Source organism: Oncorhynchus nerka, linkage group LG8 (assembly GCF_034236695.1).
Source record: "Oncorhynchus nerka isolate Pitt River linkage group LG8, Oner_Uvic_2.0, whole genome shotgun sequence".
NCBI lineage: Eukaryota > Metazoa > Chordata > Actinopteri > Salmoniformes > Salmonidae > Oncorhynchus > Oncorhynchus nerka.
This window is the reverse complement of record NC_088403.1, coordinates 19,415,925-19,432,447: the sequence shown is the minus strand read 5'-3', so window position 1 is coordinate 19,432,447 and position 16,523 is coordinate 19,415,925. Positions and strand designations below refer to the sequence as shown.

The 16,523-nt window shown below is 47.0% G+C and overlaps 1 protein-coding gene across 1 annotated transcript in view; it reads right to left on the bottom strand.

Moving 5' to 3' along the window:
- Positions 1-2,804: 2,804 nt before the first annotated feature.
- Positions 2,805-16,523, bottom strand: part of snd1 (staphylococcal nuclease and tudor domain containing 1) — a 368,696-nt gene continuing 354,977 nt past the window's right edge. The window contains exons 23-24 of the mRNA XM_065021501.1: positions 7,324-7,368; positions 2,805-3,880 (exon numbers count right to left, since the gene is read on the bottom strand). Coding sequence (XP_064877573.1) covers positions 3,809-3,880; positions 7,324-7,368 — 117 coding nt within the window. The 3' untranslated portion in view covers positions 2,805-3,808. The remainder of the gene's footprint in view (positions 3,881-7,323; positions 7,369-16,523) is intronic.

Genomic DNA, 16,523 nt, shown 5'->3' with positions numbered 1-16,523 from the left:
AACTACAATCTGCTCCCAAACATATTTCAGCTCTGAATTATTGAATAGGTTTCATTCTCCCTCCAAAACGCCTCGAATGAGAAACATGCTTTGGGCTCATGAAAAATAGATATTTGCTCCTCTCACTCTTCTGTCTTTTGTTCCAAGCAAAGTCATTGATTTTTATTTTATTCACTTTTGTCTCCAAGTTTTTGTCGCCCTTTTACAGGAAATGTAAACTCTTCCTGCGTTTGAAATGTCATTTCCTTCAATGGAAACAAAGACATGATTGATGGGTTTTGTTCTGGAACTAGATCAGTTGACAGACATGGGGAAGATTGGTTTATCAGTGTAGATAGTTGTTGATGCAGTTCGAATGAGAGGTTCAGGGAAGTATCAATGTCTCCACACAAACAACGCTGCTGACAAACCATCCTCATTATCTCGCTCTAATATCTATTTACTCAGTCTCGCCTCCGATCCAAACGCATTAGCTTGACTCCAAACGCTACCCAAATAATGCATAGGCAGAGAGAGGAAGATGACAGTACAGATTTGTGTTGAGACACCAAAGCCCTACAAGTGTAGCGAGCCAACACCGGATTCTTGAATATCTCACCACTTACTCTACAAGGTCTCTGCAAGCCCTAGAGCAAGCACTTCTTACTAGTACTCTACAGCACTGTAACCTATTGAGAAATCTGCAATTTGGGCTTGATTGCTCGGATTCTTTCCATGACTTTGTATTGAAAAAAAAAACCTACAGGTGTAAAAATGTAGATATAATTTCTCAACTTACTTCACTACAAGACCGAGATATTACTTTGTTCCCTTCAGCACTGCAATACATTGAGGCATTCTTCTGCAATTTGGTGGTTGTTGACAACCGAGACTCTCTCGCTAGAACTGTCTCAACTCAACACCAGTATGTCGAACTGTAATACATAATCTTACCATGCTTCAGCCTCCAATAACCTCCAATGACCACCATTTGGAGAAGACCTAACTACCTGACCTAAGACCTAAACCTTTAGCTACACTCCTCCTTTCCTCCTCCCCCCACAACCTGGAATTGAGATTAGACGTAATGTAGTAAACGTAAACGTAAATCTGGTACACTCCAATTAGTATGATTTAATATGTGGATGTCCACAAACCATTTCGTATGATGTGTTACGAATTGCTATTCATACAATATGTTATGAATTTGCATAACGTATGATATGTTGTAAATTACAATTTGTTGTGGCTAACGTTAGCTAAGTGGCTAATGTTAGCTAGGCTAGGGGTTAAGGTTAGGGGAAGGGTAAGCTAACATGCCAAGTAGTTGCAAAGTAGCTAAGAAGTAGCAATTAATTGCAAAGTTTCTAATTAGCTAAAATGCTAAAGTTGTCCGATGAGATTCAAACATGCAACCTTTGGGTGGCTAGTCGTTTGCATTATGCGCCAACCATCCACCCTACTTTTGTTTTTTTGCCTTAAGTAATCCTCTGTCTTATGTAACCATACTAAACAGATCATACTAATTCAAGTGTCCAGGATGTATATTTACTATGTTACGTCTAGTCAGTGAGACCAGGCTGCCCTCCATCATGTGCCCTAATAGACATCATCAGTCTGGAGGAGCAGCCAGGCGTGAAAAGAATGGTGCCTGTAAAAGAGAGAGAGAAAGAGAGAGAGGACGAGAGAGCGAGTGAGAAAAGAGAAGGCTTTTTAAAGCCTAGTCATCAGACTCAGCAGTTGACTCAAGTGGCTGAAGAAGGCAACATGCGACAGAGCTCATAGTTGCCCTTGGAGCATATTCCCTCATCCTGCCACCCCATAATTTGTGCCAGTCACTTGTGATAAATGAATAAAGCCATCTCTGATTTGTGCTAAATGAGTAAGGCCTTGCCTGATTGGTTGGCGGGGCAGGAAATGAAGACTGGTGTCTAAAAGGATCCCTTGCTAGCCCCTCCTCTGAGGTACTTGTGTATATCTAATAGGATCTAAAATAGGACTTGGACAAAGGTGTCAGGTCCTCTTAGGAGGTGGGTGTGTGAACCACATGGATCTCTGGTTGAAGACACTTGAGGGTAATAGTGCAGCTAGGCTTTTGTTTCACATCTTCAGATGAATGTACTAATTGGAATTGGCTCTGGATAAGAGTGTCTAAATGTAAACGTAGCTCTAAAAGACTTGATTTAACTGATAATGCTCTTAAATAACTAAAGACTATTGAACACTGTGGATTTAATAGCTGAATCAGTTGTTACTTTCAGCATGAAACAAAACCATTCACCCACTGCAGTTCTCCAGGACCGGAGTTGCTATTCCCTGTTGTAACAGTGATGTGATCATAAAATATGTACACAAAACTCTATGCATGGCAACATTTACATATCCAAGGTGTACATTTATTTTTGCATTCAAAATGTTGTGTAGTCAACTTGTACTTGAGTCGTTGCTCAACCTACGTACTGTCTGAACTGATGCTAATAAATGTGACACTAACCAGCCACCTATGTTAAAATATATTTAGTACAGTCGCGTGTGCTGTGTCATTCTGTGGTAACAACACCGCTTATTTAAGATGCAAATGAGATCAAGGTGTGTAAGAGTCATTTAAGAGGTGACCTACCAAAAGTAGCACTGGTACTTTTAAGTCCTTTGAGTAGAACTAGGACACCATAGCCTGGTAAAACCATACTGAAAGATGCGCTCAGCATGATTCAATGGGGAGCGCAGCATCCGGTCTGGTTTAAACCAGGCTAAGGACATTAACAATCCTTGGTGAAATCTAGCAGCTTTGACAGTTTGGTGATTTAAATCCAGTAACAACATGCTTCTTTTTAATCATTTGCTCATTTTTATTCAGCAGAATTTTTTAATACAACGACAAGGGCTGTCATAAGGAAACAAATTCAAAACACTGTTTCTGCTACGGCATACAGAGACAGAGACAGAGACAGAGACAGAGACAGAGACAGAGACAGAGACAGAGAGAGAGAGAGAGAGACAGAGAGAGAGAGAGAGAGAGAGAGAGAGAGAGAGAGAGAGAGAGATCATCATGTCACCATCATATGTAAACATTACAGAAGGAGGAAGATGAGAAAATGCTGTTTGTCAAGGTGTTCTGGCCACGAGAGAGAGAGAGAGAAGAAGAAAGACGAGAATAAAACACTCCCAACATAAACGTCATTAAATGTCATATCACATAGGCATACATCAAGGACAGAAATAAGCCTGTCCGGTTGGTGTGGATCTCGAGCTAGCTTTTTCAAATTAACTTCATAAAACATAGCATTATTCATTTCCTGTCATTCATTAAGGAAGTGTTTCTCTCTGCAAAAAGCTGTTAATAATAAAAGTGAATGGATCCTCTTCTCAAGGCCTAGCCCCTTTCCTGTACAACGGATAGGAGGGATTGGCTGTGGTGGGGATAGGGTAAGGTAGCGATGCGCATGATTAGTGTGGGCGTATGACATCACTAACCAGGAAAGGATGACATGGCAATTAACGGAGCTCTGCAGCGGCGGGGGGGCATGATAAGAACAACTGGTAGTTGCTCAGGAAGGGTGGAGAAGAGGAAGGATTGGACAGTCACTGTTTTTATGAGTTCATAGCTATAGCGTGGAGGGAGGAGGAGGAGGAGGAGGAGGAGGAAGGGATGCGCAGAGTAGCAGGAGAGAGGACCAGGAGGATGTACATGGAATAAAAGGAAGAGAGAGAGACAATGCTTGTCCTTTACTTTGTTTTATTTTCGTTGAATCGTTTTCTGTCACTTTTTCTCGTCCAATGAGTGCATCTCGTCTTCCGCGTTGGTCTTTGGAATGGCGCCGTGCGCTTTTCATTTTTTTAGTTTGTAGCCAAACTCGTCTGCGTCGTCGTCGCGGAAGTCTCCGTAGCGCCAGATGTTGAGCTGAGATAAAACATGAGACAGAAAAGACCATGAGCGCTTAGTGAATAGCTGACAATAAAACAGACAAGCAACAGTCTCAATTAACCTTCAAATGGGGAGCCTCAGCTCAGCCCCCCTCCCCCCAGAGAGAGAGAGAGAGAGCAAGAGAGAGAGCAAGAGAGAGAGCAAGAGAGAGAGAGAGCAAGAGAGAGAGCAAGAGAGAGAGCAAGAGAGAGAGCAAGCGAGAGAGAGAGAGAGCGGAGAGAGAGCAAGAGAGAGAGAAAGTGAGAGAGATAAAGTGAGAGAGAGATAAAGTGAGAGAGCAAGAGAGAGAGCAAGAGAGCGAGTGAGAGCGAGAGAGCGAGCAAGAGAGAGAGCAAGAGAGCGAGTGAGAGCGAGAGAGAGAGCAAGAGCAAGAGAGAGCAATTGCAAGAGAGCGAGCGAGAGCAAGAGCAAGAGAGAGCAATTGCAAGAGAGCAATTGCAAGAGAGAGCAAGAGCAAGAGAGAGCAAGAGCAAGAGAGAGCGAGACAGGTAGCCGTAGAGACAGGGACAGGTAGACAGAGGTTGAAAGGTAGAGAGAGAGAGAGAAGTAGAGAGAACATCAGTGTACTCTCCACCCCAGTAAGAACGAGGGGAGCATCATCATTTAATCCTTTCCAGAAGGGCCCCGGTGCTTCAGCCGCATCCCTGTCTATTCCCTCTATTCCATTAAATTCACTCCGCTGAGCTCTTCATCCCTCATCAAGCATCCAAGCAATTTCCTGCTAAACGTTCCGTTTGACGCACAATGGGAAGGGCGGTGGTAGTGTGTGTGTGAGGGGGCATTCTAGGTGTGTACGCAAGAAGTTGTGTGTGTGTGAGAGATGTTTCACGACACCAACCAAGGCCCCCTCCTCTCCTCATCAGCAGCGTGTGTTCAGCTGTTAACATGACGATTCACAGCCAATTAATTGCCCACATTCACAGCCACGACCATGCTAATTTACGCTAGTCGTTAGGAAGCGGCTGCCATGTTGTCAATGTTGTCTTTCCTGTTTCTCTTCCGTCGATGCATCGTCACTCCTAGCAGCCTTTTGGAGAACTACATCTCATTTACACCAACTTTGCCTTTGATTGGACGATTGTTTGAGCATGGCGTTGTGTGATTGGACAATATGTCAAAGCAGTGAGAGCGTTTGTCTTGCTGCTGAAGAGAACTGTGCCTTATTGAAGGTCACAGTGTTTAAGGAGGATAAATGGATGCCACCTGTTTACCATAAAGCAGGTAAAACAAGCACCCCAAATTAGACAAACTAGTCTATATAAGGTCATTGGGCTATGCTCTTGGGCAAGATACAGTAAACAGTTACTGTATAACTAGGAGCATTAGGATTGAGCGGTGCAAGGATAATGAAACTGGGCTGATACGTTTTGTATATGCTCTGTCATCTGACTAGACGATTGGCTAGTGTACCTAAACAGGTAGAACCACCTGCGTTTGGATTGGTTGCTGTGCTGTGAGCGGACCCTGGGGTGTGTGGAGGGGAGCAAGCGGACCCTGGGGTGTGTGGAGGGGGCAAGCGGACCCTGGGGTGTGTGGAGGTGGGCAAGCGGACCCTGGGGTGTGGGAGGTGGGCAAGCGGACCCTGGGGTGTGGGAGGTGGGCAAGCGGACCCTGGGGTGTGGGAGGTGGGCAAGCGGACCCTGGGGTGTGTGGAGGTGGGCAAGCGGACCCTGGGGTGTGTGGAGGTGGGCAAGCAGACCCTGGGGTTTGGGAGGTGGGCAAGCAGACCCTGGGATGTGTGGAGGTGGGCAAGCGGACCCTGGGGTGTGGGAGGTGGGCAAGCGGACCCTGGGGTGTGGGAGGTGGGCAAGCGGACCCTGGGGTGTGTGGAGGTGGGCAAGCGGACCCTGGGGTGTGTGGAGGTGGGCAAGCGGACCCTGGGGTGTGGGAGGTGGGCAAGCGGACCCTGGGGTTTGGGAGGTGGGCAAGCAGACCCTGGGGTTTGGGAGGTGGGCAAGCGGACCCTGGGGTGTGTGGAGGTGGGCAAGCGGACCCTGGGATGTGGGAGGTGGGCAAGCAGACCCTGGGGTTTGGGAGGTGGGCAAGCAGACCCTGGGGTGTGTGGAGGTGGGCAAGCGGACCCTGGGGTGTGTGGAGGTGGGCAAGCGGACCCTGGGGTGTGTGGAGGTGGGCAAGCAGACCCTGGGGTGTGTGGAGGTGGGCAAGCAGACCCTGGGGTGTGGGAGGTGGGCAAGCGGACCCTGGGGTGTGGGAGGTGGGCAAGCGGACCCTGGGGTGTGGGAGGTGGGCAAGCGGACCCTGGGGTGTGGGAGGTGGGCAAGCAGACCCTGGGGTGTGTGGAGGTGGGCAAGCGGACCCTGGGGTGTGGGAGGTGGGCAAGCAGACCCTGGGGTTTGGGAGGTGGGCAAGCAGACCCTGGGATGTGTGGAGGTGGGCAAGCGGACCCTGGGGTGTGGGAGGTGGGCAAGCAGACCCTGGGGTGTGTGGAGGTGGGCAAGCGGACCCTGGGGTGTGGGAGGTGGGCAAGCAGACCCTGGGGTGTGGGAGGTGGGCAAGCGGACCCTGGGGTGTGGGAGGTGGGCAAGCAGACCCTGGGGTGTGTGGAGGTGGGCAAGCGGACCTTGGGGTGTGGGAGGTGGGCAAGCAGACCCTGGGGTGTGTGGAGGTGGGCAAGAGTCCTGTGTGCCATGTGGATGCCATCTTTCCCTCTCTCCCTCTCTTGCTTTCTTTCCATCAGCGTGGGCCTGCACAGACTGTGGGCCAGCGTCCATTTAGGACAGCACTGCCTGCCAATGAGATGTGTCATGTCTTCAGAGAACAGACAGGTGGAGAGAAAGACAGAGGGAGCAGAGAAATGAAGGAGAGCTCCTTTCTTCTACTAGTAGTTGTAATTACAGCTTTGGAAACACTGTTTACCTGTCATGCCAATAAAGCCAGGCTGAATTTGTATTGTGTTGAGAGAGCTAGTATGAAACAGGGAGAGAAAAGTGAGAAAGGGGGAGAGAGTTAGAGAGAGGGAGCGAGAGAGAGAGGGAGCTAGTACGAAACAGGGACAGAAAAGTGAGAAAGAGGGAGAGAGTTAGAGAGAGGGAGCTAGTATTAAACAGGGAGAGAAAAGTGAGAAAGGGGGAGAGAGTTAGAGAGAGGGAGCTAGTATTAAACAGGGAGAGAAAAGTGAGAAAGGGGGAGAGAGGTAGAGATGTAGAGAGAGAGAGGGGGAGCTAGTATGAAACAGGGACAGAAAAGTGAGAAAGGGGGAGAGAGGTAGAGAGAGGTAGAGATGTAGAGAGAGAGGGAGCTAGTACGAAACAGGGAGAGAAAAGTGAGAAAGGGGGAGAGAGGTAGAGATGTAGAGAGAGAGAGAGGGAGCTAGTATGAAACAGGGAGAGAAAAGTGAGAAAGGGGGAGAGAGGTAGAGATGTAGAGAGAGAGGGAGCAAGAGATAGAGAGAAACTTACCCTGGCAGTCTTGGCAGACTCCTGACCGTTGAGATACTCCGTCACCTGAGAGAGAGAACATGCATTAGTGTTTCAACTAAACCAGGCTGAATTCTGTGGAGAGAAACACATTGGGTGCATCCCAACTCTCTAATGTAGCCTCCTCGACTCGTCTCCTTTCCTTCATTGAAAATCGTCTCAGTGCAGATGAATGAGAAGGACACAAGTGGAGGATGCCACTTTAGACTATCAACACGCACCGACAAACACCTTCCCACCCATACATTCATAACACACATGTCGACAGGCTTCATTGAGAGCACTGCATTGCACATGGTAACAACAAAAACAGCAAGGTCATCATCAGATCAATAGGAAACGCGGATGCTAACCGCTAGCCCACGTGCTAACCGCTAACAACAGCGAGCAATCAAGCCAAGTGGCTCTCGTCTATACAGCGAGCTAGCTTTTAGAGCCTTCCTATTTAGCATTTAATTACAATCAAAATGCATTCACGTTTCAGCGATAGGCTAGCAGGGTAAGAGAGGCGCACTACCTGCCTACGCTAGTGATGAAATCAGACCTGTATTGTGATTGTACTGCATCACAAGGGCAGGTGATTAGTCGGCGAGGGCCCTGATAGAGCAGTGAATGGTGGGAATAGAGTCAGGAAGTCAGAATCCTCTAGGATAGGTCTGTAAATGAAGTAGATTGTGCTCGTCTATGTCTGGGTCTTTGTAAGGGCTGGGAATGATGATATTAACACGATACTTAGGTGCTGATATGTTATGTTATGTAGGGGCGGCAGGTAGCCTAGTGGTTAGAATGTTGGGCCAGTAACCAAAAGGTTGTTGGATGGAATCCCTGAGCTGACAAGGTAAAACATCTGTCATTCTGCCCCTGAACACGGAGGTTAACCATCTGTTCCCCGGTAAGTCGTCATTATAAATAAGAATTTGTTCTTAACTGACTTGCCTAGTTAAATAAAGGTTCAATAAAATGATCACAATTCTATATGTATTGCGATTCGATACTGTGATTTGTTGTTCCAAACATATTGCTCACCATATGTCTGAGGCAGAGGAACAAGATAGAGTCATGAGAAAACAAGTTTGATCAGTCTTGTAAATGTGCTGAAAACAAATTGGCTTCCTACTAAGATGGAGAACAAGCTATGAAGGAAAATACTGGAGATGTGGTGTGCAGGTACAGCCAACTAGCACAAAAATAGTATTATCAAAATAATATGATATATCCTCAAATATAACTGTAGTGATTTTTCTCCCCCATCCTTAGTCTTTGTGTAAGTGTGGGAGATTAGGCTGGCTTGGATAGACAGGATTTGACTTGTGATGCTTCGGCTCAAATGAGAGTGAGTGAGAGAAAGTGAGAGAGACAGTGAGAAAGACAGACAGAGAGAGACAGAACAGACAGAGTGAGAGAGACAGTGCGATAGTGAGAGAGACAGACAGAGCGAGAGAGAGAGACAGAGCGAGAGAGAGAGTGAGAGAGAGACAGAGTGAGAGAGAGACAGAGTGAGAGAGACAGAGTGAGAGAGACAGAGTGAGAGAGACAGAGACAGAGTGAGAGAGACAGAGACAGAGACAGAGTGAGAGAGACAGAGACAGAGTGAGAGAGACAGAGACAGAGTGAGAGAGACAGAGTGAGAGAGACAGAGTGAGAGAGACAGAGACAGAGTGAGAGAGACAGAGACAGAGTGAGAGAGACAGAGACAGAGTGAGAGAGAGAGACAGAGTGAGAGAGAGAGACAGAGTGAGAGAGAGAGAGACAAGAGTGAGAGAGAGACAGAGTGAGAGAGACAGAGAGAGTGAGAGAGAGACAGAGTGAGAGAGAGACAGAGTGAGAGAGACAGAGTGAGAGAGAGACAGAGTGAGAGAGACAGAGACAGAGAGACAGAGTGAGAGAGACAGAGACAGAGAGAGAGCGAGAGAGAAGCGGCAGACAGGCAGCGCTGGGCATATTGACCTCTTATTATGCCGGAGTGTCCATTTAGCCCCATTGACTGAGCCTGATGATGAGTCACAGGACACAGCATGACGAGACTGAGGGATGGGGGAGGGAGGTAGAGAGATGGAGGGAGGGGGTGGAGAAGAGTCTTAAAATGAAAGGAAATGTCCGGTTACGGTCAAGAGAGACTGTGGGTATTGTCTGTCCGTGTGTGTGTGTGTGTGTGTGTGTGTATAGAGGCTGAACAGCTCCAAACCAGGAGGGTGCTCTGCACTGTGACTGAGCGGTTTAGCTCTACATGATTCTGGCCAGCCCTCCTCTCTCTCCTCCAACCCAAGCTAACCCAGCCTCAGCTCTGGCTCCTTCCTGCCAGCGTGATTGATGGGGAGGCTTTTGGAGTGTGTGTCTCGGGTCAGTCTGGGGAAAAGTGGGTGAGGAGAAGGGGAGGAAGAGGGAGGATTCACAAGATGGAGGGTGGGTTGAAGAGGAGAAAATGGGTGATAGGGGAGAATTGGGAGAGGAGTGGGGAAGAGAAACGGGTCAAAGGCAATGAAGGGGGGAGAATAAGAGTGAGGGGAAGGGGTGGAGGAGGACAGGAAAAATAAGGGATGAGAAGAGGGGACGGATAAGGAGGAGAGAAGGGGTGAGAGGGTGAAGAGTGGAAGAGAGTGAGTCAAAGGCTGGGGGGGCAGTCTACTCTATACAGTACCATATTAACCACAGAGGGTTCCATCATGCATCATAACTGATCAGGAGAACAGATGAGACTCCCGGCCAAGGAAATGAACAGACATAGGAGAACGGCAGATGTTGAAAACTGCAGAGCGTGGATTCTGCATCGGGTTTAATTGCTTAGCTAGCTGGTATACACTGGTTCATTTGATAGCAACCCAGAACACATGAGGGTCAGGGAGAAAAACATACTTCAGTACAGCTGGATCGTACAGCTTTGTGTGTGTGTATGTGTGTGTGAGAGAGAGACTATGTGTGTGAGAGAGAGACTGTGTGTGTGGGGTGTCAAAAACTGCAACCGCTGCATAAGCTATCAATCAAAGCTAACTAAGAGTGAGAATTTAGAAAAGGGGACAGCAGATGTTCACATATTCCCAAACAGAAGTGACCATACGGAGGTCCTAGTCCATAGCATTAAGGTCTTACTTCAGAGGTCTGCGGTGACATTTGAGTGGCTGGGAGGGTCCGGATACGCCATGTTAAAAGTCTTTAAGTGCCCCGTGTCCTTCATGACTACTGATGTAGGTTAAAGTCCCTGGATGGAATTCCATCATCTTGTCATTTCCTTTCATCCACCACCGACCCACCTACCGTCTGCTTTGGAGACCTCTTAGAGTAACCCCATCTAAATAATGACCTCATATTTGGTCCTGGCCAATAGCAGGGGACTACAAGGAAGCATTAATTTGGTCCTGGCCAATAGCAGGGGACTATATGGAGGCATTACTATATGAATGAAAGGGATCTGCCAGACAGCTAGCCAAGCTCTTTGTCCTTTAACTAAGGGGTGCCTTCCTGACAGACCGTCTCCTGCTGTTCTCTTCAGTACAGTATGTGAGAGCAGGAAACCAGTGTGTGTGCCTAGCATCCTCCTAATATGGGCCCATATGCTGTTCCAGAAAAGCCCTTTCAGGACCTTTTCACAGCCACCAGACGGTCTCTACACTGGAGGAGGACAATCACTAGCCATTAAACCAGCAAACAAAAAGATTACGGAACCAAATATCTCAACTAAATGACTAAATAGGATAGGGGGATAGGCTTTGTGTATTTCAGAATGATAGTAGGGGGGAGAGGAGGAAGAACGAGAGAGCGTGGGAGATATAATAGTACTGTATGACCCCACAGAGCTCCATATGCCAGACAGATGCCCCTGGTCCCATCTATACCAGGTTGGTGTTGGTGAACAACCTACTACTATCTGGCACACTGGGAGGTAGTGGGAATATGGTGTTGGTGGTCAGTGTGTTGAGTGTGTAGAATAAGACTAAGTAAGAGAGTGTGTGTGTGTGTGTGTGTGTGTGTGGATCACTATACACAGGTGGTGTTTTGGTGTGTGTGTGTGTGTGTCTCTCTACATGTGTGTATATGAGAGTGCAAGCTCAGGTGGTGTTTTGGTGTATGTATGTGTCTCTCTACATGTGTGTATGTGAGAGTGCAAGCTCAGGTGGTGTTTTGGAGATTGTGTGTATGTGTCTCTACATGTGTGTATGTGAGAGTGCAAGCTGTTTTGGTGCAAGTCTGTGAATGTGCTAGATGGCAGGTTTTTGGCAGGAGGTGTGCGTGGTTCTGGTTCAGGATGAACAGATGATGTGCATCCTGTTTTTGGTACAGAGAGTACATTCATTACCATAGTGTCTGAATCAATGCAGGTGATGCCTTAGAACCCCATTATAGTCCATCTGGAACAATGTTCTTCCTTTTGTACAACAAAGATAACGCTCGTTAGCAACACTAAGTATCAGTCGTATTATACACCCGATGCCTTCTCCGACTTGCAAAACATCCCTCTTTCTTTCTCTCTTTCCCTCTCTCTCCCTTTCCCCCAAAACGCAAAAAGAGAGACCACATGTATTCCATCTTATGAATAGTCAGCAATGGATTAATAACTGGTATCCAAGTCCAATTTATCTTCTGAACAGTCTGCCTCTGTACTTGTGAATAACAACGACTCCTCACTTCGTAGTTCTTTCCAGGCTTGTCTGACTCTGCAGTCCTGGGTGTTAGTTTTAAAGCTGCAAGATGTAACTTTTTGGGCGACCTAGCCGAATCCACATAGAAATTTAGTTTTAGATCTGTCATTGTAATTGAAAGCATGTCTAAGAAGCGGTAGATCTGTTCTATGTGCGCTATTTCTATGCTTTCCGTTCTTAAGTTTAGTTTTTGCGTCTTTTACTTTCAATTTTGTACACCAGCTTCAAACAGCTGAAAATACAATATTTTTGGTAATGGAAAATACATTTCAGGGTTTTAGATGGTACAATGATTCTCTACACTAGACTTGCTTGTTTTGTAACGGAAACTGAAATTAGAGCAACCAGGAAATGGTGGACCTATTTCTGCATAGTTCATCTTTAAGTGATATCCCTCACAGAGAGACTGGGAGGTGGACTGGCTGTCTGTCTTTCCAATGAATAGTGCATGGCGAGAGGAGACTGTGTTCTCCCCATGTCTCTCCAGACATCCTGGTAACATGGATCTGATTTGAAAAGCCCCTCTTTTAATCACAGCAGTCTTCGTCAGAGACTGCTCCCTGGAGGCTGTGTGTGGGAGTGCGTGTGTGCCATCGGTGCATGTCTGTGTGTGAGAGTACGGTATGTCTGCCTGTTTGTGTGTTTGTGTGACTGCGTGTCTGCATGCGCGTGTGTGTCCCTCTGAAGTCCCTGTGAGGCATGCTGGGACAGGCCCCGGAGCATGCTGGTAGCTCCAGCAGTGTGGTCTGTCGGGGGCTTTCGGGCAGCGAGGGGGACAACGTGGCATGACAGCGCCCCCGCAACCGATGGTTCAACGAGTTAAGGAGCACCAACGACAGGGGCGCGCCCCATCAGAGGACCTGGCTTCCGTGAGTACAGGCACACAACGCACCACGTTATATAGGCTATACACACACATATATACACTCTGGAGTGGGGCTGTTACGGTGACCGTATTACCATCACACCGACGGTCACGAGTCATGAACGCAGTCAAATTCCACGTGACCGCTTAGTCATGGTCACTATGCTTCTCCAAGCACTGATGCGGTTGATGGTCATTAGTAGCCTACAAAAATTGCTAACTGCCTGGTACTCGGTACTCTATTGTCCCTCTAATCAGTCTGACATCAATGCAAATGTTATCGAAAATCTAATCAAACACTTCATGAGAGTCCATGAGCTCATGTTGCAACATTTCTTTAGGCTATGCAAATGTGAGAAAACAGTTTTGATGGCCTCTATTAAAAAGAGGTGGATCCCATCCGCATTCTATAGGCTAGGCCTAACTTTCCTAATATTAAGCGCATTGCATCGCTTTACAACAGGAGTATAGCCTACCTGGCTGGCATGTAAATTAACTACAGGATAGCCAGATCAGGGCCTAACATAAGGACAACTCAGAGTATGCTAGTGTGTTCATCTGAAATAGTATACATTTTCTTCATATCATGTTTCTTTAGACCTGTCTAAAATATATCATGGATTTATTGTGAAGGTGTAGGCTATATTACATTTATTAGACTTTTAAAAATGTAGATGTTCCAAAGGTCTGCATCAGTGGCTTGTATGCTGTGTGTGGAAGCCAGGAGATGCTAAACATGTTTATGTTAAACAAGGTTTTGTGAACAAGGTTTTTAAAAAGGTATGTGGGCCTACTTCATCTCTACACACACACACCAGGTAGAGACACACAGGCTGAGAACTTTGAGATTTGACCTACACAATTGCATTTGATGGTAAAATACACAGACAGACCAATGTAATGATGTCTCTTGTAGGTCATTTTCCACTGAAAGAAAATGTTGACCATATAAACCAGCCTAAATGATTATGATACAACAAAAGTATATAAAAAAAGAGAACCATAGCTAAAGATGAGTTGGCAGAAAACTAGGGCAGACCTAGATTAGAGTAGCAGAAATACTTTGTTCCTATTTCTCTCTTTTATTGTCTCTCCCCATGAGATCACCCACTGTGAAGTGACAGAAGTTTAAATGACTTACATCCACTCTCCAACCCCAACCCTCACTTCCCCCCTCTGTCTCTCCCTCCTCTCCTGACCCCAGGGTGCGGGGGAGGCAGGAGTGTGTGTGTGTGTGTGGTCGGGTCAGGGGAAATAGAGCTTGGCTAGTGGCGCGTGTCACTGTCACCCTGGACATGTCACAAGGCCCCCAGAGCACTGCTGCTGGCGGTGTGTGTGTGTGTGGGTATGAGAGGTAGGGTCGATAGGAAAGTGTCCATTACGCGTTCAACACGAACTCTTACTGGTTAATGAGGTATCGAACAGTCAGGAGGAAGGGGCATGCTTTTGCACACGGAGGGGGGGGGGGTTGATGGGACATGACAGGAACCCATGGGGGGTTTAGGGTGAGGGGGTCGATGGCAAGCTGTCAACCAGACAAAGTTGGTTGAAAGTACTGCAAAAGGCCATTGAGTACACCACGACAAAAGAGTTAGCCTGTATGTCTCAGAACTGTCTATCTTTACTGCCTATGATAGGTGAGTGATTGGTTGTGTCTCTCTATGTGTCTGTAGGGCCTCGGAGCCCCCCAGAGTCCGTCCTGCTATTGAGTACTCAATTTATCTCTGCTGTTCACTGATAGGGGCAGATGGCTGTTATTAACCGACAAACCTACAACTCCCATGTGGCATCTCATCTCTACCTCACTGTTCAATTACACTGATAGAAGAAACTACATTTCCCATGAGGCATCACAGCAATGCCCCACCGCACAATTACACTGTAATAGAAGAAACTGCATTTCCCATGGGGCATCCTGTCTGCCTTCAGCACAATAGAAAAAACTACACATCCCCAAAGCACCTCATTTATTCCTCTCGGCAGTTACACCAAATTGTAACAACTTCACTTGCACAAGGCATTTCACCACAGAATAATTACACTGTAACCCATATTTATTTAACCTTTATTTAACTAGGCAAGTCAGTTAAGAAGAAATTCTTATTTTCAATGACGGCCTAGGAACAGTGGGTTAACTGGCCTAGGAACAGTGGGTTAACTGGTCTAGGAACAGTGGGTTAACTGGTCTAGGAACAGTGGGTTAACTGGCCTAGGAACAGTGGGTTAACTGGCCTAGGAACAGTGGGTTAACTGGCCTAGGAACAGTGGGTTAACTGGCCTAGGAACAGTGGGTTAACTGCCTGTTCAGAACGACAGATTTGAACCTTGTCAGCTCGGGGATTCGATCTAGCAACCTTTCGGTTACTAGTCCAACGCTCTAACCACTAGGCTACCTGCCTCCCCATATAACACCTACAAAGAAACTACACGACCCACGAGGCACATCATCCGTCTTCTCATAATAAAATGTACACTGCAACTCCCCAAAACACTACATTTCTCACGAGGCAGCACATCCATCCCTTCACAGTAGTGCAATTTACCTACACTGCCAAAATAAAAATCATCTGTTGGGAAATAAACTACAGATCCCATGGGGCCTCATCTGCAGAACAGCACAGCAATTAAAAGCAAGTGTTGGTCTGATCCCCAGCTCTCATATCCCTCTTCAGCTTGGGCTTCAAGCAGCAGCGTACGTCCTTCTATACTCTCCGGCTCCATCCACATCACAGCTGCCTTCTGCTCTCTCCCTCCCTCCCAAAACACTCCACCCTCACATGCCTGCATCAGCACCAACACAAACACTGGAGCTAGCGACGCTAACACTGGAGCTAACACACACTGGAGCAAACAAACACCAAAGTCAAAACAACAATCCTAGCTCAAAGCGCTAGGTGAGTGTTGTGTATTAGCTTATGTCGCTACAAAGAGCCAACTAGGCCATAACATAACATCCGCCAAATGCGGGTAGATTTAGGTAATGGTTGGTAACTTAAGTGGGTGGTCAATTTGCAGGGCTCTACAGTGCGGGCATTACATTTACGAATAAAAATATTGTAACGACCCTGGGTTTATAAGCGCGGAAATCGACTCTGCCGCACGAGCATGCTTTTGCGGCACAGTCGATAGCGCGCTGGACCTCGGGCTCGAACGTCGAGGGTTCGAGACCTGCTCCCTGCCTGTTTCATTACAATATAGTGAAAAAGTCAAGTGTGAGCACGTGCGAGGAAAATGCTGCAGTAGCTGTTTTCAAAGTATTTCTGCCGTTTTATTTCATAGCTGCTAATCGCACAAATAAATATGAATCTATATCCCACCTCATGAAGCAACACTGCCTGGCAGGAGAGATTTGTGCACTGTGCTGATTCATTTCTGGAGGCGCTGCGCACAGGCATAAAAGTTGGTCAAATGTACTCTAAAGTCTACAAACAGAAACTTTGTCCTCGTGTTTCTTGGCTATTTACATTGTTTTGTTCACAAGGTTGGCTGTTTTTAAAATGGAAGTTTGAGTCTGCTGCTTCAACTGACGCAAAGAGATAGTCTTCTCCTAGTCAGAACCCAAATCTCTCACACACAGACCCGTCACAGGACTCCAGTGGCCTAGTTACCACGGTAACCTCCCAGCCTGAACATTTTGTCTCATCTGATATGTTCTCGGGTCACAAAAAATGAAATGGAGTTTT